This window comes from Meleagris gallopavo, chromosome 8, assembly GCF_905368555.1.
Source record: "Meleagris gallopavo chromosome 8, MGAL_WU_HG_1.1, whole genome shotgun sequence".
Lineage (NCBI taxonomy): Eukaryota > Metazoa > Chordata > Aves > Galliformes > Phasianidae > Meleagris > Meleagris gallopavo.
Window position 1 is genome coordinate 34,533,852 of NC_139411.1, and position 26,264 is coordinate 34,560,115.

Here is a 26,264-nt window from a genome sequence, read left to right on the forward strand (position 1 = left end):
CTGCTCAGCCTTGCTGGTTTCCTGCCTCATCTGCCTGATTTCTTATTCTGGGGGATGGAGAGCTCTTGTACTCTCAGAAAGGCGTCCTTAAAGTGCTGCCAGCTCTGTTCTGTTCCTTTGTCCCTAAGGAGAGTTTCCCAGGAGATTTCATCCAACAATTCCTTAATGCAGGACATTGCTTGGTACGTTGAGTGTTCTTGCTGTTCGGTATTTGGCCATGTCAGATGCAAGATTTGCCATCTTCTCTGTGAACTACAATGTCCCTTTAAGAAGCTGCGATTACACCACAGTCATTGCCACTTTAATATGTCTTTCCTTCGTGCCCTGCTTTGTATGGTTGAATAGACCCCTGCTGGGTCACTCTTTAATTTGATATGGTCCCTCTCAGTAAAATGATGGAGAAAAGATGAATTAAGGCTCTGTGCTAGTTGTTATCAATCATGGTTTGTGTGCATTACTTATTGCTAACAGTGCTTTTTGACATTAGCCCTCTATAACCTCTCTCTTCATGTTAATGTTGTCTGGAGGTCCTTTTACCCGATGTAGCGGAGGTTATTTATGTAGGTGGTGCTTCTGGGGGGTTTCAAAAGGTCAGCACGATCTCCTGAGAGACTCTGCTCACAAAGAGAAGACTGACGGAATGTAACTGCAAGTTTTCAAGTTGTGATTTTTTTTTGAGAGCTTCTAATAGGGAGGTGTCACAATTTCAGTGAGGCTTACTAAAGCAACAGAGTTGAAAAGTAGCATCTAAGTTATACAATTGTTCTTAAAACCTCTGTTTGCAGTGTATGCATAAGGAAATGCCAATCTACAGTAAGAAATTCCTGTATTTTATCAAGTCAGAAAACAAACTGTGTTGCACGTAGCTTTTAATTGGCTTGTATTAATGGAGACTTGCCTGAAAGAGTAAGGCAGCTGAGCCTAAGGCTGAGCACACCTTAAACTGGAATTACTTGTGGTGGTGCAGTAATCGGTGACAGTCATAGCAAAGGCCTGCAGCAGGTCTGCCAAAGAAGGGGGTGATGATTGATGGCAGGACTCTTGGTCTCATGTGCTTTGGTTACACAAAACCTTAATCTCATTGTGCATATGTGAGTATATGGCAGCAGGCAGGGCACATCTAAGGGAGAAAGAGATCTGACTGATGTCGTGGTGAGGCCTGTCACTGTCATCTGAAAAGGAGGAGGTTCTGGAGGGCTGTGGAACATGAATGTCACAGCTGTTTTCAAGGAGGACTTAAGGGAGGGTCCCAGGTAGCCATCCTGTCCTTATCTGTAGGAAGGGGACGGAGGACGTCTTTCTAGATGGCCAGTTGGGAGCTGGCAGTGGCTTACAGGGGTGATCTGTGGTGCAAAGCGTGGCTGGTGGTGGTCCTCCAGACCATGCTGGGGTCATTACTGTTCAGCATCTGTTTAACAGCTTACACAGCAGGATGGATCGCATCTGCTCAGCTTTGCAGATGATGTCAAGTCAGATAGCAGAAAATAGGTGGAGGACAGGGCTGCTGTTGAGAGGAACCTCAACAGGCTGTAGAAACAGCTTGATAGGAATGTTTGGTGAAAGTTAATGCTGGGTATCCTCATACTGGGATGGGATAACTTGTAAAGCAGCAGCACAGGCTGACTGTCCTGAAAATACAAAAGCACCCAGGGTCTTGTTGGACAGCAAGTCCAATGTGAACCAGCACTGTGCTTTGGCAGCACAGAAAGTTAGCAGACTCCCAGGATGTGTCAGGCCCCTGGAAGGGACTCTTCTCTATTTGCTACTCTTGGAGGCCAGCGCTGTGTTTCCAGTGTCTTGTTGGAGAACCCCTGTACCAGACAAACATGGGCAAAACAGAACAAGTGTGGCAGAGGCACCAAACTTGTAGGGACTGAAGCAGAGATGTGAGAGTCTGGAGAGATGGTCTGTGCTGAAGGAGAGGCTGGGATGGGGGCTTCGGAGGGGTGGGATGAGGCTCTGCTGGGTACTGTGCAGCAGCAGGGTCGGTGGTCACCAGCTGCAGCAGGGACAATCTGACTAAATATTAGGGGGCTGGATTTCACCCTGAGGACAAACACTAGAAGAGAGGCAGGCCCAGGTGGGTTATGGAATCAGTGTTATCCTTGGAGATGCTCAAAACCTACCTGGGTTTGGCTCTAAACAACCGAATATAATCAGCTATGTTTCAGGTGTACGTCTTTTGAAGTGCCTGTTGCGTTGCCAAAGAGGAAAAATAGCAAATGAAAAGTGATAGCTCAATCAAAGGTAATACTGTGGGCTGCATCATAGGCTTGGACTATTTGATTTTAAGTTTTGTGTATTATTCTTTAGTAATTAGAATCAATATAGTTATTTTTAAGAATGAAATGACAGCGCCCCTTTTTCCATTGAGATTAAAGCCAATGATGAACGCTTTCAGTATTTAACTTTTTTTTCCAGTGTTTTCCTTTTGAAATTGAAATTTGCCAAATCTCAATGCATAACAATATTAGCATTATCATCACAGAAACTGTGAATAAAAATAACTTTATTGGATTATGGGATTTGTAGTTTAACCATGAAAGCCGGGCTATCAGGAAGAGTTGGTGCTTTATAGCTTCAACCTACCATCCTTTGATGGATCTGAATTAGTGCCACAGCCACAGAAAACTTTTAAAATAAAGTATTCACAACCACAAGTGTTCTTCCTCAGTAGAGCTACAGTTTAAGAAAAGTAAAGAATTGGGATCTCCTAAGGGAAAAATGATAAGGATTTGGATAAATTATTTCATCCCTGCATGTGTGTCCATCGGCTAGATTTGAGAGTAGGGAACTGGTAGGATTTTCTACTTGAATATAACCTTTTTAGACCCAAACAAGTTTTCTTGCTTTCAAAAGTACAAATTCTTCAAAAATTGAAGCACCCATAAGCATCAGCAACAGCAAAAGAAAGGCATGAGACAATATGAAATCTCTAAAGAAAGCAGAAGGAAATGTTTCTTGACATCCTGGAGTTCTGTCCAAAGAGAGAGGTCATGGATAGGAAGATGAAGCACAACTTCATTGAAGGAGTCAAAAATATTAAATTTTTGCAAACTGAGGTTCTCACACCTGGTCTCATCAAAACCACTTATCTCAGTTATCAGGTAATTAATGTCAGATTTGTTAATCTGTTTTACTCCCTCTTACTTATGTCCTGTGAGTACACTGCAAGCCAACTGTAGGTAAAGACGTAAGAGAAGAAAGCTATTCGGTGTGTCCACATGCTATCAAATAACACATGGATTCACAAGATGAAGCACTTTGTTGTCAGTCACCGTGCCTGGACTCAGCAGTGCTGAGAAGACCATCTTGTGCAGCCCACTGCTGTAGCACTGCACTGATAAGTCCCCATGGAAGTGCCCCAGACCTCCTTGCTGGGGCCGGCACAGCCGGGGGCTCAGCCAGGCGCTCAGACTGCGGCTCTGCTTTGGACCTGGCAGTAAAATCAGGCTGCAGCCACATCTGCAGGATGGGCTCACACGTCTGCAGAAGGGCCATCCTGAAATTAGCACTGGAAGCGACAAGAACTAACGTCAAGTTTCCCAACCTTTGTAGTGCATAAATGCGCATGGAGTTATGCTGTCAGCTTTTTACTTCTCAGTTTTGTGGCACGCAGGGGGTGCTTTCTACAAGGTGTCAAGCGCTGTAGTTGAGTGTGGCCCATGAAATAAGCTGTCACCAGTAATTTTGCATTTTTTTCTGGGTTTGGATAGAAAAACTGCACATAAGTAAGTAGTTGTCATATTCACGCTTTCAAGAAGAAAAGCATTATGAGTTCAGTAAAATAAACATTTTTAAATCTTCTTAAGCATATTTGGAATGCGACAATAATCTTGGTGTAAATTAAGTGCTGGTGAAGGGAGCAGGTTTGTGGTAAGTCCATCCTGAGTGCTGCTGCAGAAACTAAGGTGGTTTTTGTTGTTACTGTGTTTGTGCATAAGGAGGGGAGGAGATGGGAGATGAGTAGCTGTTGTTATCTGATGGTGGTTGTGGAATGAACCGTTTGGGTTCCGTGACAGAGCTGGCTGTCTCAGCAGGATTTTGGACCTGGAAATTGCATGAGGCCTTCTATTCACATGAGGTTGCTAAATAGAACTGGGGTGTCTCTTTTGAATGCTTTCGGCGGTGCCTTAGGAGAAGCCTGTTTTTGCCCAACAAGGCCAGGCTGGATGTGGCTCTAGGCAGCCTGGCTGCTGGTTGGTGACCTGCACACAGCAGGGATTGGAACTGGATGAGCACTGTGGGCCTTTGCAACCCAGGCCATTCTATGAAAGCACAGGGAGTGGTACCCTGACTCTGAGGAGTGCTGTGCTATGGCTGATGCCTTGTAAGTCATCAGTACTTGCGGTCTCTTGCTACAGAATCATTGGCGTCATTATTTAGGCCTGTCTGGTGTAATATTCATTACTGAAGAACATTCACCTAGCCCCACATCCATTGTTAACTGTGAATAAATAGGATGCAGAATCATGTCTTTCTGTGGGAGGCTGTAATTTATGGCCATGGCTCAGGAGTGGTGCTGAAGAAATCCTTTTACTGTTCCAGAAGTACACTGGCAGGTGCCCTGGCAGGAGCTGATTTGTGGCTTTCTTGCGGATGTTGCAGTGTTGATAAATGTAATATTTTACCATTATTTAAACTCCCTTTAACTTTTATAGAAATATTAGGTTGGTTGGCTAAGCAGGAGAAACAGCTTTCTAGCACATCTCATTCATTTTAATTTGATGTAGATCTATGATAAGATTTTACAGTCCAAGTAAAATTACAAAGAAGCAGAAGTATTTATGCAGAGACAGTAAGAATTCACTAGTTTAGGGCAAACATTGGTATAGTTGTAAAGCTTTATTAAAGGGTTATCTTTCATCTGTAAATAACTACCTAGGTCTGTATTTATTTTACTCTTAAACTTGCAACTGCACTGCAGAATCAAAAATATAAATAATTCCTGGATTTGTGAGAAACAGTATGTGTTTTCAAGCTTCCTTGGTCAGTGTATAGTGCTTTTTAGATTCATTGTGTGGATTAATTTTGTTTTATTTGCTTCTGTGTGTAAATACATTTTGCTTTCATCACAGTAATCCTTTGCTTAAGATAACTGATTCTTATTTGCTTATTTTTCAGTGCAAGTGGTCCAGAAAAGGTTTCATTCGAACGAGGTGGTGTATTACTGATTGGTACGTTGCCTCTTTAACTTATTTCTGACTATATGTGTTGTATGCATTTTTTTCAGCAGCTGTCTCAAATAAGATGTTCATATACACAAAGAGTAATTTCAAAGCAGTTATTTGAATTTATTATTTATTGAGCACATAACACTCTATAAGTTGTAGTGAGGCACGTCAAAATGGGATTTTAATATTGACACATGTGTGCAGTTAGCATGGGATAGTTTACTTCATAAGCAATCTCTTGACCAGGCATGATCAAAAGCTTTCAGTATCTGTGACCGAGTCCAGGCTATGGAGTCACAATGCAGAGCTGAAGGTATCCCCTGCCCTCCCTGCCAGGCCTGATGCATCCAACAGTCTGCAGCATCTTGCCCAGGTCAGACACTGGTTGTAGGCAGGTGCAGCCCTCTCCTCTGGGATTTATCAGGGAAACTGCTGTTCTTTATGAGCCAGCCATTTAAGACCCCATCCAGTTTCCTTTGAAGCCAGTGGAGGGACTCTACTTTTAGTGAATGCAGCTATTTTGACACCATATGTTATTTTTAATGGAACAGGACTTTTATTCGTCATATGCAGGTCAGGAATCCCATTTTAAACCCAAGACATGGTCCCGTTCTCTATGAGCCTGCTTGTTCTCATCCCAGAGTAAAATAAAGCGCCTGGCAGCCCACCATTCACCGACCAGAGTTGAGGAGGGTGCAGCAGAGAGCAGGTAGCACACTTTCCATCTTTGTGCTGCTTCAGGACTGCTTCAGAAGTAACCCATCAAGCGAGTTTGATATAACCTGCCTAAAAATCGTCCCATATAAGGTGTGCTGTGAAAATCTGCAGAAGAAACAAATGTTTTTACTCTTGGGATTATCCAACAGCCTAGACAAACCTTAAGGAGGTGAGAGTTGAGGGCAGCAGATAACTGTATGAATACAGAAGTTGAACATCCTTACGTTGCTGTATGTTAGCAGACATTTTTTAGAAGAAGTATCAGCTAGTATTGACAGGAGGTGTATTTCATATAACTGAAGCTATTTACTATCTGTGTTTGAAAATATATCTTTAATAGCAATAATATTAGTATTAGTGTACGTAGGAGAGAGAAGCTGACTGTGCAAAAACTGTATCTGAGAGAGTGTGAATATTCTCCTTGGCTTCACACAAGGAGAGTTCAATAAACCCCCAGATAGCTTAAATTTCTCTTGTCCCACCTGGAAACCTGACCATAGTTTTTCACCATTTAGTCATTGTCCTGTTCTTTACTACTTATTTTTGTAATAGTCGCCTTAACACAAATGATCATAGAGTGCTTTGCCATTCCCCCTGTAGTTTTTTCGTGTCTTAAAATCACAAGTTTGATCTTCAAGTCTTGAGTGCTCTTGCTTGTTTGCATAAGCATGTTTATTAGACTAAACAATTTGTGAAAAATGAGAGAGCAGCAATCTTTTGCCCTTTACAGAATTTCTTTTGACCCAGAAGTCAAACAGGTAGCTGCTGGATAATTGTTCTTGTTAATTTTTCTGTATCCATTGTATGGGGCTGCTGAATCACGGCCTGCTGAATCACGGCCTGAACCTCTGATTGATCACCTGAGGCGAGCAGTGAGTCAGCCAGGGGAGCACAGGTGAAGGCAATTCTGCTGTGCTGCAGGAAGGGATGGAGCCTGGCTGCACCTCTCCTAGAGCCATTTGAGAGCTGACCAACAGTGGGGAAGGATCTCTTTGGAGATCCGCTCCACCAGAGTCTATTTTGTGAGCCCAGAATAGGGTGAGTGTCCTTCTTTCCTACTCTAGTGTAATAATTACATCAGCCAAGCTCCTGGATATACTATAACATCTGTATATTCACTGATTATACAATCCATATAACATGACACATGACTCCGCCAGTAGAGACCTACTGATATGGGAGGCACCAGTTGCTAATCTGGCCTTTTCTCTTACACTACAAGAATTTTCTCTCTTTGCAGGAAAAAAAAAAATCTGTTCATGATTAGATCTAAAATAAATGCTTTGTTGCATGTTGGTAGTAAAAAAAAAAAAAAAAAAAAGAGTACTTTCTGGAAGGAGAAGTCTATCGCCAGATGTTCAGATCAGTTAACGTACCATGCTTACTTTTCACAAGAGTGTGTTGGGGAATAAGAGTGAATAGACTCTCAGCTTTTTCTGATCAGTAATGAGGTGAGGTATGGTGGTAGTTTCCTGTTTGGAATAATCTGTGAATATGATCCACATGATACAGCAGAATCTCAAAGGCTTCTCAGGGCAAGTTGAAGAGGCAAGTTTTGTGTGAATTCTTGAAGGGAGCTATTAATTTTAACTGTCTGGGGAAACATCGTTATAGGATGTACCTCGTGCAAAAAACAGAGGGTTTCCAAAACAACAAGGAAGTTATCTTATTTCAGAAAACTACCTTTCTTCCTCCTCCATTACTTGGTGATCTGCCCTGGTTAAGTTCCTCTCTGAATCCAGATTTTTCATATCCATTATTCTTCATGAGCTTATTGTTAGTATAAACGAGGAATTAATAAATTCTTTAAAGGGAATTTAAGGGGTACTCTTGAGATTTCATTTTAAGTATCTTAGGAAAGTATCTAAGAAAGCTTTCCATTTGAATGGAAAGCTGTACATGAGCCAGCAATGTGGCCACATCTGGGCACAGTAATACAAGTGAGACCTCGCCAGTGCAGAGCAAGGGGGCACATTCACCTCTCCTGACCCGCTGGCCATGCTTCTTTAGATGCAGCCCAGGATACAGCTGGCTTAGGGCTGCAAGGGCACAGTGCTGGCTCATGTTCAGCTTGCTATCCACCAGTACCCCCTCAGGTCTTTTTCAGCAGGTCTGTGCTCTATCCTCTAATTCCCCAGCCTGTATTGTAGCTGGGGTTGCCCAGGTGCAAGATCTTGCATTTGGATTTGTTGAACCTCATGAAGTTCATCTGTGCACACTGCTCAAGCCTGTCTGGGTCCCTCTGGATGGCATCCCATCCCTCTGGTGTGTCGACTGCATCCCACTGCTCCGTGTCATCAGTAAACATGCCGAGGGTGACTGTTGATGTCACTGATGAAGGTATTAAAGAGTATTGTCCCCAGCACCGACCCCTGGGGGACACCACTCATCACCCATCTCCATCCAGACTTTGAGCCACTGACCATTGCTCTCTGGACTCAATCCTGCAGTCAGTTCTTTCTCCATCAGATAGTTCACCCATCAAATCCCTGTCTTTCCAATTTGGAGAGAAGGATGTTGTGGGGTACCATGTCAAAGGCCTTAATGAAGTCCAGATAGATGACATTAGTGGCTCTTTCCTTGTCCATTGATGCACAGACACCATCATAAAAGGCCACTGGGTTGGTCAAGCAGGATTTACCCTTGGTGAAGCCATGCTGGTTCTCCCGTATCACCTCCCTGCTTTCTGTGTGCCTTAGCATAGCTTCCATGAGGATCTACTCCATGATCTTCCCCAGCACAGAGGTGAGACCGACAGGCTGGTAGTTCCCGGAGTAATCTTATTTATTACCTTTTTTCCAGTCACCAGGGATTTCACCTGAGTGCCATGATTTTTCAAATATCAGTGAGAGTGGCTTGGCAGCTACCTCAGCCAATTCCCTTCAGACTCTGGGATTTATCTCATTGGGACCCAATGCTTCTCTGCTCTAAAGGGAAAAGTTGTTTTTGAAACGTGAAATCCCAGGAAAGGTAGTCTATCACATGCTAGAGCTGAGCTGTGATTGACCTTGCTGAGCACTGGGGAAGTGGACAGGAAGGCCAGGGAAGAGACGTGATGCTGAGAGGGTGTGCAGTGGATGTTTCTGGGAAGAAAAGGCCAGAAATCCTTGGAAGGCTCTGGACTGAGCCCAAAAAGTGGTCCTCAGTGAAGGAGAGAAATGAGACTGTCTTTCGTTGCTTAATCTAGTTGTAACTCTGCGTGTAGCTTAGCCTGAGGTGAAGAGTGCATGGTTTTAGGGCTCTTCACAAGTCGTTGTCTTGCTTCTGCCATAAGGGGGTATATGCACAAAACACAGCACCTGGAAAAGCAGTGTGTACTGAGTGGCATTTCTGTGGTGATCAGCATGGCTTCAAGAGGTCTATGGCAGGACAACCAAGAAACTGTTTGCCTGCAAAGGGGAGCTGGCAGACCTGTTGTCCTTGGCGTGCACCTCAGCTCCCATGGACAAAGACAGCGCTGTGCCTCTTGGACAGAGAGCGTAGGGCTGGTCTGCTCTGAGCCCCTCATCCTGCCGAGCTGTGCCAGCAGGACAGGACCCTTGCTGGAGCAGAGGCAACTTAATTTTGCTTCCACTCTCCCGTAACGTTTTTTCTGATCTAAGAGCTGGCGACTTTCGACTTTACTGGCATTTTTTCTGTATATGAGAACAAAGCCTTTTGAACAACATAAAGCTGCTCCAGGGAAGGGTCGGACTGGGCATTAGGAAAAACTTCCTTACTCTGAGAGTGATCAAGCTAGGAACGGGCTTCCCAGCAGGGTGGTTGATGCCTCACCAGTATTCCAGAGGCATTTGGACAATGCCCTCAGTAACATGCTCTAACATTTGGATTGCCCTGAGGAGGCTGGGAGGTTGGGCTGACAACCCTTGAATTATTCTGTTGTAGTCTATCAAAAAATATTTTTTTGAAATACTAGCCATAATTTTAACACGAAGCAGTAATTTGCATTAGGATCTGATGGAACATGCCACATTCTCATTTTCTGGGGGGGAGGATCTTGCTGTAAGGAAGGGCTGTTGTTTATCTACATCTGTGGGCCAAGAGTATTCAAGATTTTCTGCTTTCATTACCATGGCCAAAAGAGCTTAATCACAAAACAGTGAGATGGTGTCATTTTTGAAAGTACACACCAGGTATCTAGGATACAAAAGGTCACAAGCAAAGAAAATGTAAACCGGAATGCCAGCTTGAGTGTAACAGTTGCAAGATTTCTTTTTTGCTACTCAAGTGAGTCCTACCTGTGAGCAGTTGAAAACTAAAGTTTAGTAGGACAGCTTGCCTTCCAAGTGGCTGTCAACCCACCCAAGTGCTACCTACTGTGTGATTAACATGATGAAAATAATACATTTCTCCATGTGAGCGTGATTATAACAGAAAATTCCTTCTGTATGAAGGTTTTCTGCCTCAATGAAAAGTGGGATCGTGTGATTTTAGGTACAAGAATACAGTTGCATGCAGGTATGTTGTCAGTCTTGTGGTATTCCTCTTACAAATGCCATTATCAGCCAAAATCAGCCAAATCTGGTGCAGTCTTGTAGCAAATTCCAGTCCCCGTGTCAAAGAATGTACGCTTTAATACCGAATATGTTACAAACAATCCTCACAGCAAGAGGTTGGGAAAATAGTGTGGACGTGCAGCGATCACAGCAAGCAACTCAGCTTTTATGCAGGAGGGTAGAGGAAGGATTTCTTTTTCACAGGGGCTTGAAGTTGGTTTCAGTGATTAATAATGAACTTCCGGTATATCCCTATTTCTCTTCTTCCCCTACCCAACTCCATATCCATCGAACTTCCTTAGCAGCAGTGCACTCTGTTCCAGGACTCTGTGTCAGTCCCTGGCTGGACGGCAGGGCAGCACTCAGCTCCTGCCGGCTGCTCCTGACAGTGAGGTGGAGCTTCCCAGCCCGAGTGCTGCCGGCAGTTGTGTGGGGCAGCCGTGGGCTGTGGCCGGGCCCAAGGGACTGCTGCCCACTCACTGCCTCGTGCGAGCAGCGAGGGACGGGTCAGTACTCCTGCTTTCAGGGTAGAATGCAAAGCAGTGACATTTCACAAATTCTGCTTGTTTTCCGAGACCAGTTCCTCATCGTGCAGCACAGCTGGAGCTGAACTCCTTGTGTCCTTTTCCGTGTTGGAAGTACCATGCAGATTGACTGCTGCTGTCTTGGTTTTCTCTGTGCAGGGACTGAGGAGGAGTTGCAGTTACACAGTTTAGCCTTTAATGTCAGCAAAATTGTGTATCAGTAGCTTTTCATTTTGTTCACAGCTTTGATAGGTGTTTAACCACAACGTGTAAACTTGAAGTTGTTTTTTTTTTCACACTCAATTTTGGGTTTTAATCATTTTAGTGAGAGTGCTGCTCAATTTCCATGAATTGTAACAGACAAAAAGCTTTTCATTTTCATATTATGCATATTTTATGCAGAACCCTATATGCAGTTTTATTTGTGAATGACTTGGCGTAAGTTTTATGATGCTTATTGACAATTGTCTGGTGATGATAGCTTAATTTGCACAGTCTATGTGAGTAAATCTTAAGGGAGTGTGAGAGAAAATATATTGTTACTGTGTTGAATGCTTTGCTGAATGCAATAAATGTTTTTTTTCTTTTATCCTGAGTCATTTTATTTTTTTCCTTTTTTTTTTTTTTGTCATAGTGCCTTTGACTTGGTAAACATTCATCTTTTCCATGATGCTTCCAATTTAATTGCTTGGGAAACAAGCCCATCGGTTTACTCAGGAATACGGCATAAGGCTCTTGGCTATGTGCTTGATAGGTATGTATTGGCCTCTCTCTATCATCTTTGATGTTCATAAATGGTTTATAAAACATGTTCCAGAAGGCACATTTAGAAATGTAGAGATTTTTATTCTGTGAACTGAAAATGGACTATATGAGAGTTTTCTACACAGTTTCAATTACTGATTAGTTTATAACAATTACTCTTCTAAAATAAATTAGTAAGTTTGAAAAATCTCTCTAAGGTCACCAGAACTTGTAAAGTAGGAAGTAGATTTATTTTTATAACGTGTTAGTTAGCTTATTTTTAGTCTGCATGGAGTCTAATAAAGCTGATTTTCGTGTTTTCAGTTAAAGCATAATAGAAATTGGAAGTTGGTAAAAGGCTCTGCCCCAGAGGGTGGTGGGCACAGCCCCGAGCTGCTTGGGCTCAAGGAGTGCTGGGCACTGCTCTCAGGTGTAGGGTCTGGGTGGTGCTGTGTAGGGACAGGGGTTGAGCTCTGTGATCACTGTGGTCCCTATCAGCTCAGGATGATCTGTTACTCTTTAATTTTAGAGATTCTGGTTGAAAGAGACCTCTGGGGCTGTCTCGTCCATCCTCCTGCTCAGAGCAGCGCTGACATTAACATTGGGTCAGGTTGTGCTAGGCTTACCCAGCTGAGTTTGAATAGTTCCACGTGCAGTGATTTACAGCTTCTGTGGGGCTTTGTTTTCCCTAATATCCATTCAGAATTTCCCTCAATGCAATTTGTATCCATTGCCCCTCATCTTTTATTTCACGTTGCTGAGGAGAGTCCGGCTGCGGATCTTCTGTAACCACACAGCTGACAGAGCCTCCCTCGTCTGCCTTTCCTGTAAATGAACATGTCCATTCCTCTGAGCATCTCCTCATACTGCACGAGCTCCAGCCCCCTCAGCATTAAGCCCTTTGGCGCTTCAATCTCAGTTCTAGCTGAGCGCAGCGGGTGCCTAATCTTTCTAAAGTGGCAACAGTGTTTGCATGCATTCATCACTGTTATTAATAGCATTGTGGTGTATAACGGTGTTAGAGATTTGATTCGTTTGCTGGGTGGTACTATACTGAGAATGGTGTGTTCAACAATCCCAAAAATACCCCTAGAATTTACAGCTGCCCTATTCAGCAGTTACAAAGTTAGAAAAAAGACCTCTTGTCTTGAGTAAGACAAGATGCTTTCTGTGTGGACATACATGTACTGGTAATGTAAGCAGGTACTGCTCTGATGAGGCACTGCTTGACCTCATGTGTGCCCGAGAAAGAGAGCTTTAAGGAAAGCACGGTACACACCTGGCACACGGTGCTTTCCATGGTGTAAGATGATGCTTAGACTGGGAAAAATAAAGGCAGGGCACTTTGTGTTTTTTCTGTTCATTGTGTTCCCTTACCTGAACGCTTGATTGTCTTTGAGTCACAAAGTACACAGATGTGCACCTTTGGAAGTTGTGCTCCCTGGCAGCACACCTGTTGCCCTTCTCAGGATTTCATGTCTTTATTCTGTGTGTATCTCTTCCTCTTAGAGATCTGTTTAGATGTGGAAAAGTGTTGTTTTTTAACATGGGATTTAAGAACGTTGCATGCTTCAGTGATAACAGAGAAAGTAGATTCCAGCACGTGCTAATTTGCTGACTGAACTGAGCACAGGGACTTGGATCTCTACAACAAAAAGCTGATGAATGCTGGTTGATCTGCACTTGGGTCTCTCGCTAGTTGGTGTGTGGATCTCATGCTCTGGCAGCATGACGTTGTCCCATTCCCTGCTGACCCAGCAGCACACCCAACCTGGGGATCACAGAGGCCTGGTCTGAGCAGAGCCAGCATAGCTGTCATGACATCACATTACACTCTGGGCTGCCGCTTCCCCATGATTTCCATGGGGACTTCTCTGAGCACAGGGAGCCCGGGGCACGAAGCATGACAGGGCTGCCCAAACAGAGGAGTCACAGGCACCTGCTGGCCTCTGAAAGCCAGACTCGGGCCAGCAGTGGGGCTCTGCTGCCCTTCCCTGGGCAAGGGGAGTTGGGCCCTGGGGCAGATGCTGTGTCCTGCCCACCTCCCAGCCCTGTGTGCCTCGAGCTGCTGAGGGAGGGAGTAGGCCTGGGACTGGGGGAGGTCACTGCTCAGCCAGAATTCGGCCCTGGCCAGGAGGGCTGAGGTGACAGACATGTTCCGCATGTCCCTTCCTTCTCACATTTGCTTGCAGCCTTTCCTACATGCAGTGCACACAGCAACACTTGAGGGGAGTTCCCCACCACAAATTACTGTTTACTTTCCTGGCTGTCTCCTGCAGGAGCCTGGAAAGTAGTGCTGCCTCTGAACCAAACTTACACATTGTGAAATATCTGTGAGTGTAATGCTGTTGTTTTTCAGCTTGCAGAAAGGGAGGCTCAGGGGACATCTAATCAGTGTTGATAAATACTTGAGGGGAGGTCCAAAGAGGATGGAGCCAGGCTCTGCCCAGTGATGCCCAGGGCCAGGCCCAGAGGCTCTGAGCACAAGCTGCAGCCCAGGAGCTCCCCTGCCTATGGGCAGCACTGCTGCGCTGGGTGGCTGGCTGAGCCCTGGCACAGGAACCCAGAGAATGTGGGATCTCCTCCTTGGGGATCTTCTGTCACATCTGGACGGGGGGCTGGGCACGGCTCTGGGTGGCCCTGCTGACACGGGGTGGGCAGAGGGACAAAGAAGGCCGTGCCATTCTGGGATTCTGTGATTCCCTATCTAAATTTTCATTTTAAAACATTCTAAAATGCAGGGTATAGTATAAATACCTTTTCAGTCGCTTTCTATCTGAAGCGCCATTTCCTTCTCAAAGTGTTGCTTAGGTAGGCAGGCAGATAGTTGAACAGAAGATGCTGTTTTTCCCCACTGTGTACAAGTGTGTGCTTTTCCTGTGTACTCCAGCAGAGGGCTAAGTAGGAATTTCTCCAAAATAGGTATTTATTTTCACTTTTGGGGTATGGTGATATGAGGATGAACAGGAATTATTCAGTCTACGTGCTCTTGTGTGTGAGGTTCTGTGATACCACTTTTACAGGCTGCTCAAATCATCAGAGAACACAGCAGGCACTTGGTTTGTAAATGTGTAGCAAGGAGAGGTTTATAATAAAAGAACTCGTACTTAACTGACAGAGCTGCAGTTAGATCAGGCTCTGTAGTTTGAGAGAGAGATTTGTGTATTTTGTAACATACAGCACGTATCAGTGTGGGAAAGACCTTTTTTTCCCCCTCCATTGGTCTCCTCTCTTTTTCTTGTGCTTTGCGCTAGGGGACTTTAGTGAACCAGTATAAAACTTGTGTGTTATCTGCTACAGACTTGCTTACACCATACAGTGTGCTTCATTAGCTAATTTTAGGTTTGGACCTCCCACGATGCCCTGGAAGCAGTAAGGTAATACGACTGTAGTATTAGTGTCAGCCGTGGGTCAAAAATGTCATGATGGTATACCGTTAAAATGTGACGCTGCCAAAAACTGCCCCTACTCCCCTGTCCTTAGAAAAGAAAACCTTCAATTTTAGGTTGCACACTACTACTGTGAGTTTGCATTCAGATGAATTGTTCATTTTGAGAGAGCAGCCAGCCGCAGATCCGGACCTCCGTAGTGAAATGATGGGCTGTCTCGCACAAAAGGGGAGTTCTGTAAGAGCAGTGAATAATGGGAAACCCCTTTCATCGGCATTGCTAACCTTTTGGCAGCCACCAGCAAACTCTATTCTGATCTGCTGATTGGGGAGGACAATACACTGAAGCTCACTTTAAATGAATGCTACCACCAACAGTGTCCCCATTCAGAGGGTTTTGGGAACCATCTTTGACCATTGTCTGCCATCACTCCTTCAGACAGTAGGAAAAGGGAAAGTGAGAACGTCTATAGGGGGAAAAGTACTTCTTTTCTTGGCTTTAATCTCTCTTTAAAGCTTCATAGATCTACATTTCCAGCTGAGCTACTGGAGCTATGCAGTGTCAGATAAATACTGAAGGGAGAGGTTTCAAGCTGAGCTTTTAAATCCCCTTATCTGCATGAACTAATAATGCAGATTTAGTGCTGTTAAAAACAGAGACTGGTAAGTCTTTTCCTTCAAAGCCTTTAAACTGCTAAAGAGCATTTAACAGCGATGCAGTTCAAACCCAGAGAACAATACTGAGAAGGAAAACAGTTTAATGAGCTAAACCTTCACTGAATGAAGCAGAAACACCTTCTCACAGTTGATTTAGGTCACTGTGGGATAAGTGAAAGCACAGCTCTGTTCACTCGGCATCTTCATAAACATGAATTAAGTACAGCCTTTTCATGTAAGGTAAAAGCTATCAGAGTTTGATACACAGAAAACAAGAGAGTTTGCAAATACAGCTCGTGTGAATGACTTTAACAGCTGAAATCATCAGATAAGTTGGTTTCTCAAAATTATTAATTATTAGCACATCTGTAAGACAAGCTTTTATCGCGTCAGCACGAAGCTCCTCAATATCTCTAAATTACTAAGGAGAGGGGTTAGAGAAAAAGGGAAATTAAAAATAAATTAAAAAGAAAAAAAGCACCGAGCAAGTGGTTTAAAGTTGTCATTAAAGGCTCCTTCTGGGTGAGTCTATTAATAACTTAGTAATGTATTTTGAGAGTAAAATGGTTAAATCTGTTGGTGGTGTTATGAATTTTTAGCTTTAATAAAATTAAAAAATAAATAATATAGCTAAGAGAACCAAACTGAGCCAAACTGTAAAGAAAATGTGTGAAATATTGACTATTTACGAATGCATATGTAAGGTATATGTGTAGTATTAGTCTCTGTAATGAGTGTTGTCAGCACTAATGTAAACCCAAACTAAGAAACTAAGTTCTCTGGAGTCAGTTACATTGTTCCAGATAGATGCAAATGCAGTCAAAACTGAGCGTGCTTTATAAATCAGAATAAGAACACTTGTTTTCTTGTTTTATTAAAAAAAAAAAACAGAACAAAACAAAAAAAAACCCACAACTTGTAACAATTATTCAAGGCCCACTTTGGATAATTCACATGTACAATTAGCCCTGTTTGCATACTGCTGGTGTCTTTTTATTTTTGGAAGTTAGAAAGCTTAAACAATATATGAGGTTAAAAAAGGAAATGTATTTTACATTTAATTTCGGTCTTTCATATCTCTGCTTTAATTAATTAATGTTTGTGTTTCTGTATTAGTCGTGTAGTCCTTTTCCAGGGAAAAGCGTCTGCTGAATTTAATAGCCTGGTTAGGGATTAAATAAAGACCGTAGGAGACGGTTCTTTAAAAGCACTGGCAAATTTTGTTAAGAATAGGGATGCTGAGACGTCAGCCTGATATGATGTTTCTTGGTGTGCCAGCCATATAAACTTCCTGAAATTATCTAGAGCATTCAGATTCATAAAACGACTTTTTTTTTTTTTTTTTTTTTTTTAAAGAAAGTGACAGTGCTCTTCTGTTTTGCTATTGAAATGTTCCCTGGCCTAGTTCAACAGAAACATTTTTACATTACAACTGTGAAATCTTGGCATAAAGCTCCCCTTTGTGCCCTTCATTATTTTCTCACAAATATAGTCCATTGTCACATAGCTGAAGTTAATTTGATCAACATTGGGACATTTAACTTTTATGTCCGGTCAAAGGAGCTGTTTCATGCTCATTTTGGGTATTCAAAAGAAATGATTGCCAGAAAAATAATGTTACTATTAACAATTCAGAGCAATTAGTTTCCCAGGGAGAGGCAATGTGATGCACCGGCTCCACACAACTATTCTTTGTCATTTTATGGATGCTCATCAGTCAACTGTCACATCTTCTCAAAGACCCCTCCAATCTAAATGTTTCTCTTTGGGCTTTTCCCAGAACTAGCAGCTGAATGAGCAAAAGAAAAGCCACTTCGTTTCTAGGCAAAAGAAAACACCCCTCTAAAGATCTGGGTCGTTTGAGAAGATTCTAGGAGTATAGGAGTAGCCTGCTTCTTTTTTTTTTTTCTTGACTTTTTTTTCCCAACATTGTTTTTAATGTCAAGTGAAAAGTCTCTGTAATCATGTATCTTCAAACATTTAGAGAATATCTTCTGTATTCTGAAAGAATGCACTCTGAGGGCAAATAAACCTTCTATCCAAATGCCATCCAACAAAGGTTTTAAACCCTAGATCACATTCAGAAAGACAGCTTTTCATTAAGCACCCTGTGGCTCATCTCATTAATATTCAGTCATTCCCCCCCTTAAACTAAGGTTAAGTACCCTCAAAATTAGCGTGTTTGTATAATATGCTCTTTAAGGAGTAAATCCAGCAAAATTACGTTGTTACTTTCGACCTGTCAAATACAGTCAGAGATGCTTTTTCTTGCTTATTTTTCTGTTGGCTTGAGCTTTTGACACAACGTCAAAATCTAACTAATGTTCTTCCTGTTTATACAGACACCCTTTGAATTTGATTTAGATTATATTTTTAACAGGAAAATAATTTTGTTTTGTGTTTTAGGCTTTTTTTTTCTTTTTTTTTTTTTCTTTTTTCCTATTAATAAATGGGTGGATGGAGCTTTGAGCAGCCTGTCTAGAGGGAGATGTCCCTGCCTATAGCACAGGGTTGGAACTCGATGATCTTAAAGGTCCCTTCCAACTCAAACCATTCTGTGATTCTACTGTGGCAAGCCTTTGCAGTGTTTCTTATCCAAGTTGTAAATTAAAGATATGTTTATGTCAAAATAAATCTGTACAAAACCAATTTGCAAGGAAATATATAGTTGGAGAATCAGCAATCCAAGGTCCAGGATGGTCAAGAAATTTCAGTTCTCAGGAAGGTATATTAAAAAAAAAAGATAATATGTGAAGTCACACTTCACCTTGCCTTTCTAATGTGAACAAAGTTGTAGCTTTCAGAAGAGGTGTTGAAAATAAGAAGCTATGAGGTTTCTTGGAGGGTTTCTCAACAGTAGTTTTCACAAATGCAAATTCACTGCCTTACTGTCAGATTGCACATCTGCCAAAAATGCCTGTGAGCTAGGGCCACCTTTGGTAGGAATGTAAGCCTTCACCTCATCTTTTATAAGGATTTTGTTCCCGTTTACCTGTTTTTCATTAATAGCTTCTCAACTGGCTACCATGCCTCTCTGATAGAATGCAACTGATGTAACGACAGGCTGGATGTGGTGTGACAAGATACTACCCCCAAGATAGTTTGTGTAACTTAAGAGACAATTGAAGAAAAGAGAAAGAACTTCTGAAAGAAATCTGAGGCAGTGGCTGAAAATAACTTCTTGCTGGTTAGATTTTTCTCTGAAAATGCCTTTATGTAAGAATGTACAGGGTGTGACACGTGCTTATCGGGTTATATTTCTCTTTATACTACACTTTTTTTCCTTAGAGATTTGGGGGCTACATAAAGAGCAGTCATTAGTCTCTAGCTAAAGGTGACACACATCAACATTCATTGCGGTTTGTGCCTTTTGAAATATCCTATTGTATAGCCATATAATCGTACAGGATAGCTGTGATTCAATTAGAAAGAATCTATATGGGCTGTTGATCCAATTTTTATTCATTTGCAGAGAAATGAAAATAAATTGCTATTGTGATTTTATTTACAAGCCACTGAATGCTCACTGCAAAATGATGCAATGAGCTGATAGTTATAAAACGGAGAAATGGTTGAAAGAGGTCCATTCTGCTTCCATTTCATTCTACGGACACGAAGTGAATAACCGTCTTTCATCATTTTTACTCCCATAGGAAGGCTGGATCACTAAGAGTATGGTTGTTGTCCTCTTGTTTTGTATTCTGTAAAGAGACAGATTCTGCCTAACGAGTAAATAACCATTTGCAAGCGATGGCGTTTTTCGCTACTTGCCCGTGTGCCTGTACGGGAGCTGAAGTATCTGTAGACGGGCTCTGCAGAAGTTCTGCATGCATTCGTAGTAGCTGTAACTGTTTCACATTTAATTAAAACTTCTTTATGTTTCCATCAATGTGTGGTTCAATTGCATCTAAGATGGTTTAGTTTCTCACTGCAACAAAAGAATCCATTCTATGATTCTATGAAAAGAATTGATCCTGCTATCCACCAGAATTTCTTTGATCAAATGATAGCAGCACTGATTTTTTTCAGTCATTTGAAAGATAATTTTTCCTTCACTTTAGCAGTTCTGATATTTTTGTCATGTCACCCTTTGTTTCCTCTGTTAAGTAGTCCACTGCAGTATGATTTTCAAGGGGTTAAACGCCCAGGCTAAGAAATACGTCAGATTTGTTACTGGTTAGCTTCTCTTTCATTTGAGCACTTTTGAGTCCTTTGCAAGCGAAGTCTTTCTGTGTTTCTCATAATTTGTGTTACCCTTTTCTAGAACTGAGTTCTTTTTATTATTGATTCAGAGCCCGTCTGAGTCTAGTTGGCTCCCCAGGCAAGCAGTTGAAGCGTGCTGGTTTCTGTTGCTAGCAGCAGGCGGTGGCATGGCGTAGCTAACATCCTGTCTCCTACCACTGCCCCCCATGTAAGCATCCCCACGAGGGTAGGCTGGGAAAGGTGCCTGCTGCAAGTCAGGTGAGATTTCTGGCGAGATACAAACGTGGCAAGATTCCATACTCATTCTGCAACTGTTCCCACTGGTGAACTGCATAGGACTCTGTGCAGCGTCTCTGATCGGAATTTTTCTAGAATTGTCACAAAATACTTTTCTCAGCTTCAGTGAGTTACAGGATCAGTGTACCATTGCCATGAATCCCTGTTATTTTGAGACTTGCTGTTAGCACTTTTGACGCCAAGTGAACACAGGGTTTTTGTTTTACTCCACCACATCCAAGCCTTGTAGAGCAGTAAAGAATAATTGCTGTGTGTCCGTCTTCATGCAAATTACAGCAGTTATCTGCTGTCTGCTGATGAACAACAGTTAGGATCATTGAGGAGATTTAAAGATTATCTGAAAGAATCTAAGTCTTCCGTGGTAAAGTAAAAGAAGATTCAAAAGGAAATGCAGTTTCTGTTTTCTTCTTTTTGCTTTCTTTTACATCAGTTGAAGAACAGGAATATTTCTTTGTGATGTAGGGGCAGCACCGTAATATTGTATTCTCCTGTAGTGAAATTGATAAGTACTTACATCATTATACATGGCTGCTATTTCATTAGGCGAATGTCAGTGTCGGGTAAGATCATGGTTTTATCAATATAATGAAAATACCAGTCAAGTAAGGAAAAAGTCACAATTTTCCAGCTCTAAAAATTGATTTTTATTGCTCTTCTTGTAATCCTTTCTTTGGATTAACTATTTATTATTGATGTGGTCTTTCTTTTAATCTTAATAGCTGCTGACATTGTAATTAATTAAAAAATACAACATTTTTGCCCAAATGGCACTATATTGAAATTAAAAGTGAACATCACATATTAGTTAAACAACCCTGGCAAATGCCTTGAGTGCTAAGATGATTGCCTAAGCTTTTTGACAATTCCCTTTCATCTTGCTGTGTGCTGCTTGACCTTTTGAGATGTTTGGTGTTATTAATAGGTTTGAGCTATTATATCAGAAAGAACAGGGCACAAGAATATTATAAAGTTTATCTTTCTAATGACAGTGCTACTACACTCAAGGTGTGCCAAGGAAGGCACTTACATCTTTTGAGACGCACTTAGGCAGTTGCCATGTAACTTCTGTAAAGGAACCGATGGTGTTTTCTGGAATTTGTTTCTCAGTTTGTGCCTTGGGATGCAAAGTGCTGCAAGCCATCCGTTGCCCGCGCTGCGGAAGGGATGTGCAGAGGGACGCGGTCCTGTCTTTGGAAGCCCTCTAGAAAGGCTCTGGTGGAGAGGTTTCCGTTGCTTGCAGAGGATCCACACGGGCCACTTCTTGGGTGTAGGTGTGCAAGGTGACCTTTTTAACTAAAATTTGTAATGGAAAGAGCAATGAGGATAGGAATGACATAAATCTTACAGGCCATGCTGCAACCCATGTCTGCTTCTGCGTAAGCCAAAGCCTAACATTTCAGTGTCTAGATCTTCAGTGTCCTAACACAGCTGTGGTTGTAGAATTTGGATTTCACTGTCACCATTCCTGGCCTTTCCAACAGAATTCACTGCAGAAGTTGTTATTACATCTAGCAGTGTAGATCTACAGAAACAAAAGTGCATGTGTCCTTTCTATCCATCGTTCTGCTGTTTCATACCAGCACTTAGCTCCCACCAGTGGGACGTTCAGGTCGCTCTCTGCCTTTATTTTACTCCTTTTGAGATATTCCTCTCTGGAGTAAGAACCTGACCAAGTCAATGCAGGCTGTTGTGTGCCCACGCAGGCCCCTCTGCACCCCCCAGCTCCCCGCTGCCTGTGGGCGCCTGGCTGTGCCAGCTTGTGCCAGGCTGCCTGGCAGTCCTGGAGCCTGGAAGGGCCTCACCCTTTTAACCAAAGACATCAGTCAGTGTTGATTTTACTGACCTTGGAGCAAAACAACTTCTGGGCCAGAGCTGTGCTTGGTTTTACAGTAACCAAGATGAGTGGTTTATCTTGAGAAATGATTGCTGCACCCCGACTGAGCTGTCATCTGTTCTCTTTGTGGCTGTTCATGATTGCCTTTTACTTACGAAAGGACGCTGTATGTCGGAAGCCATACTTTATTGTAAAAGCAGTTTTCATCTTTAATTCTTCTGTGTGAATAATGTAACAAAATCTAGAGATTGTGGTAATTTCTTACCCCAGAAGTTATATAAGAAATATGGATATTCTCATACTTGCTTAAAAACGTTTCTTTGTTACGAAAATGCGTTCATGGGATGACATACGGTTTGGCATTTGGGTTGTTTCTTCCCCAGCGGTGTGACGGCGTCCCTCCTTCCCTGCCGTTCATCCTGCGTGCAGAGCTGCCCGTTTTTGTTTTGTTATGTTATTGTGGTGCTAAAAAAAAAACAACAAAAACCCTCAAGTCCCTCTTTTCAGCAGTGTCAAGTCAGGATGAATTGGCCAGGAAAGCATGTTTATAGACTGTGTGAAGAACTTTGTCTTTGTGTGGGAACGCTGGTGACACTGGTATGGCTTGCCTGAATGAACTGCGATGACGCGGCTAATAAGGTGTCCTGCTGAGCGCCGCCGCAGCCTTTCTCAGACCTCCCACTTAATGCCATTCAGCTCCAGCTCAGTGTAGCTAATTTTTCCCATTCCCTCAATTCTTTAGGCCCCCCTTACAAACAGAAAAGTCAACTTTCACACCGAGGGGAAGATAAGTGCTTTAGGAAATAATCGTGTAAACAGAATGTTACCTTCTGACCTGATGCTGATACCTTGATCTGGGACAAAACCCAGCTGGCTATTGCATTAGACATGGCTATTAAAGGAATAATGCTGCTGATCCTCCTTACAAAGTGCCCTGAGAAATGGTTTAGCCAAATCACAGTGCCTCTTGTCACACTGAATCATGTTTAGCTGCTCTCTTCCATGACCAAACTGCTGATATTTAGATGCTCCCTTGTCTTCTTTCTAGTGGCAGTATGAGTGGGAGATAAGTATAAGAACAAGTGAAAGTCGGTGCTACTTCTGCTAGCCCTTTTATTTTCTTGATGAATTTCAGTGCTTTGAAACATACGTACCATATTTTAAGGAGTACATGTTGTGAAATGTCCGCAGTTGTAAAGGCTGAGTGCTTTAGAGTGGGAAAAGGAAACGACAAAAGGATTTCAGTGATTCCAGTAACATGGAATTGTTCGTTTTAAGATCAGACTAACCTATTCCTTTTGGTTCTCAATAACTGAGACTAAAATGAATAACTAGATCAGACCTCCAGGAGTATCAGGGAGAAGAAGAACCTCTGCCTTTTAGTCACTTGAGTCTTGACAGGAATTTGGCATCCGGATCTCCTAAAAGGCTTTGAAAAAACTTAACCTTCACAATCCTTGTAGCAGATACTACCACTCGGAGTTAGAGGTCCACCATTTCATAGGAGTTATTTGACTACCCTGGATTCCAAGAGCAAACGTTCAGCACTTACTTTTATTGTGGTGTTTTTTTAATTTCTCTTTAGGTTTGCCACTTGCACGGGTCCATGCTGTGAGCTGAGTAATTTGGTCATTGCTGGCAGGCCAACTTGGCTCAGTCTAAAGCTGTTTGGCTTCAGACTTGAAAGATTTCAGCATTTTCTTGTAATTCTCCTGATGCATCCAGAATAACAGAAGTTTTGTCAGAGGCCTTTGGGAAAATGTGTTAGAGGGCTGCCATGCTTAAAATCACTGAAATGTAGCAGGTAGTTTCCTAGAAGTCTCTTTGACAAGAGAGCAGATGCATTTCCAGTGTAGACCAAGTAACTTCTTTTGTGGCTTTGTAATACAGTTGCTGATAGTGTGAGACAACCTTTCATTATTAGACCAAAATAAGAATTTAGCATATTTATTTTGCAGCAAGCAAATCACAATAGTAATTTAACATCAGTTTGCACCCTTACCCTTAATTTAGCACTTAAAAATATTGTGAACCATGGATCTGACACACTAAAGTATGTAAGTATGTGAATTTAATGGTAGACCTTACTCGAAAGTTACTATTCTCTGGATGATATATCCTTCTTCTGTTGTGTCATCTGTAAAAAGCTACGGCCTGTAATCTCTTAATGGCCCTGTATGGTCACAACCAGCAGCACAATTCGCTTGGGGCACTGACAGTTTCCTTTGCTTTTTGGTACAGACTTCTGGAAGTGAAGTGCTTGTGCTTTCTCGCAAATGGTGGCATTTTTACCCAAGAGCTAGCTATTTTGTGACAGAAGTTTTAGAAGAGTTGTACAGGAATGTGTAGATCTTTCAAGTCTGGTGAAGCCCTTCAGGAAAATCTGATAGTCAACAAGTACAAGTTAAAAGAAGTAGCACTAGGTCCTACTATTAAAAACATTAAATGAATGCTGGTGAGATTGGTTGGCTTTTTATACAGTTCAGATTTATTGCTCCACAAACCAATTTGTGGCATCATTCTAAAAAGTATTATTTGATTCATGGTTAAAGCTAGGGTGTTGTTACAGCAACCAACAGCACAGTAAAGTAGCATGGATTTTGAAGCCTTCCTTCTTCATTTGCAAACACTACTGCTTGTTAAAGGAGCAAAAATGGTCTTTTGAGCTCTCATTTACTTGTACACTTAACCAATTATGTATCTGTGGGTTAGAGTGCAGAAGTGAGGAATGGAGCATTTTTTTTTGTTGCCCCAGCCCTAACACCTTTGTTGTGCAGACCTGGTCCTGGTGAGACTCTCAGTGTTCTGCAGTACAGCGTACAATTTCTGTCCAAGTCTCCCTAATGCCAGATATTATTCCTGCAATGTTGCAGAAGAAGGAAATTTTGCTGAACTTTTCTTTATTGCTGTCTCCTTTGCTAACTTTGAGTCTGATTCTAAAAGCATAAGTGAGAAGATTAGTTCTTGTGCCATTGATTCAGTGGAATTACAGGCACCAATGAGTATTTCAGGGTGAACAATTGGAGTACCACAACAATGAAGTAAGTCTAAATTTGGGAACTCTTAAACTGATAATAAGTCGCAGTGCCAGGATAGTATGTTACAAACATACCTATTTAGCTGAGTCATTAAAGGCAATTTTTTTTTTGTGAGATATCCCAGATCATTTAGTAAGTACAGATATATGTATATGCCTTGTACCACTGATGTTAATTTTATTGTATGCCTAAGTTTTGTGACTTGTGAGAAGGAAATATGTCAGAAGCCACTTCTTGAGAAGTAGCACTTGGACTATTTTACTTCAATCTTTTTCTAAAATCGACGCTTTTTCTAAAATATCTGACAAGAGAAACTACAAGGGGAGCAACTGGTTAAAATTATCCACTTTAAAGCTGGTATTGATTTATATGCAAATCATGTTTAAATCAAGTATTGTGCAGGACTATGGCAGAGTTTTAATTAATTGATCAGAAGCAGACTAATCAGCTGTTTCGTTCATCAGTAACCGAGTCTTTTCAAGTTAATTTGGTTAGGAGGTATTTTAACTGGCTATTTTTGGAACAGATTGTTTATTTGGAAAGTGCATCTTCTGCATAATAGAATCACAGACATCATCCTTATAATACCACGTTGTTTTAAGAGGACTTCTCCAGACCTTGGGGTCATTCCTGCAGCATCTTTTTTTTTTTTTTTTCTGGTCAGCAATACATGGCAGTGAGCAAAGCCAAAACTGAGTTCTGAACCGGGAAAGCTGGCAAAGCGGCAAAGCAAAGTCAGTTTTTTTCTTACGTGTAAGTTGCAAATCCAATCTAGCAATGATAGTGTTAGAAAACTGTGGTAATGTAAGCGGTTTAAATTTTAAGGGCACTAATCAAAACAATATCATGTACAAGTCAGGAGTGACAGGTTTTTCTTGGTGCAGGATGGGGGCTGACTGTAGGCAGTATTTACTATCAGTAGCTGCAATAATTCGTCAGCTTGGAGAATTTGGAGATTTTCATACCAGAGAAGTCTACGCAAGAGCTTTTGCTTCAGATGACCACTACCTTAGTTCTATTTTTTCAATGTGATACTGTTACTTATTGTGGGCTAAAAATGTGAGATTTTTTATACGACAAAAAGTAGTGTCTCACTGTAAACCTAATGTTGTATCTTTCCTTATAGCTGTAAAATATCTGAATGAATATAATGCACTAAAACATTTTAGGCCTTTAAAAACAAAGGTCTCCT

The 26,264-nt window shown here is 42.0% G+C and overlaps 1 protein-coding gene across 4 annotated transcripts in view; it reads left to right on the forward strand.

The window, feature by feature from the left end:
- The window catches only part of INPP5A (inositol polyphosphate-5-phosphatase A), a 252,334-nt gene that overhangs the window by 157,280 nt on the left and 68,790 nt on the right, over positions 1 to 26,264 (forward strand). For all 4 annotated transcript variants that reach the window (XM_085229728.1, XM_085229729.1, XM_085229726.1 and 1 more), the window contains exons 7-8: positions 5,125 to 5,177; positions 11,546 to 11,665. In XM_085229728.1, the coding sequence (XP_085085854.1) occupies positions 5,125 to 5,177; positions 11,546 to 11,665 (173 nt within the window). The remainder of the gene's footprint in view (positions 1 to 5,124; positions 5,178 to 11,545; positions 11,666 to 26,264) is intronic.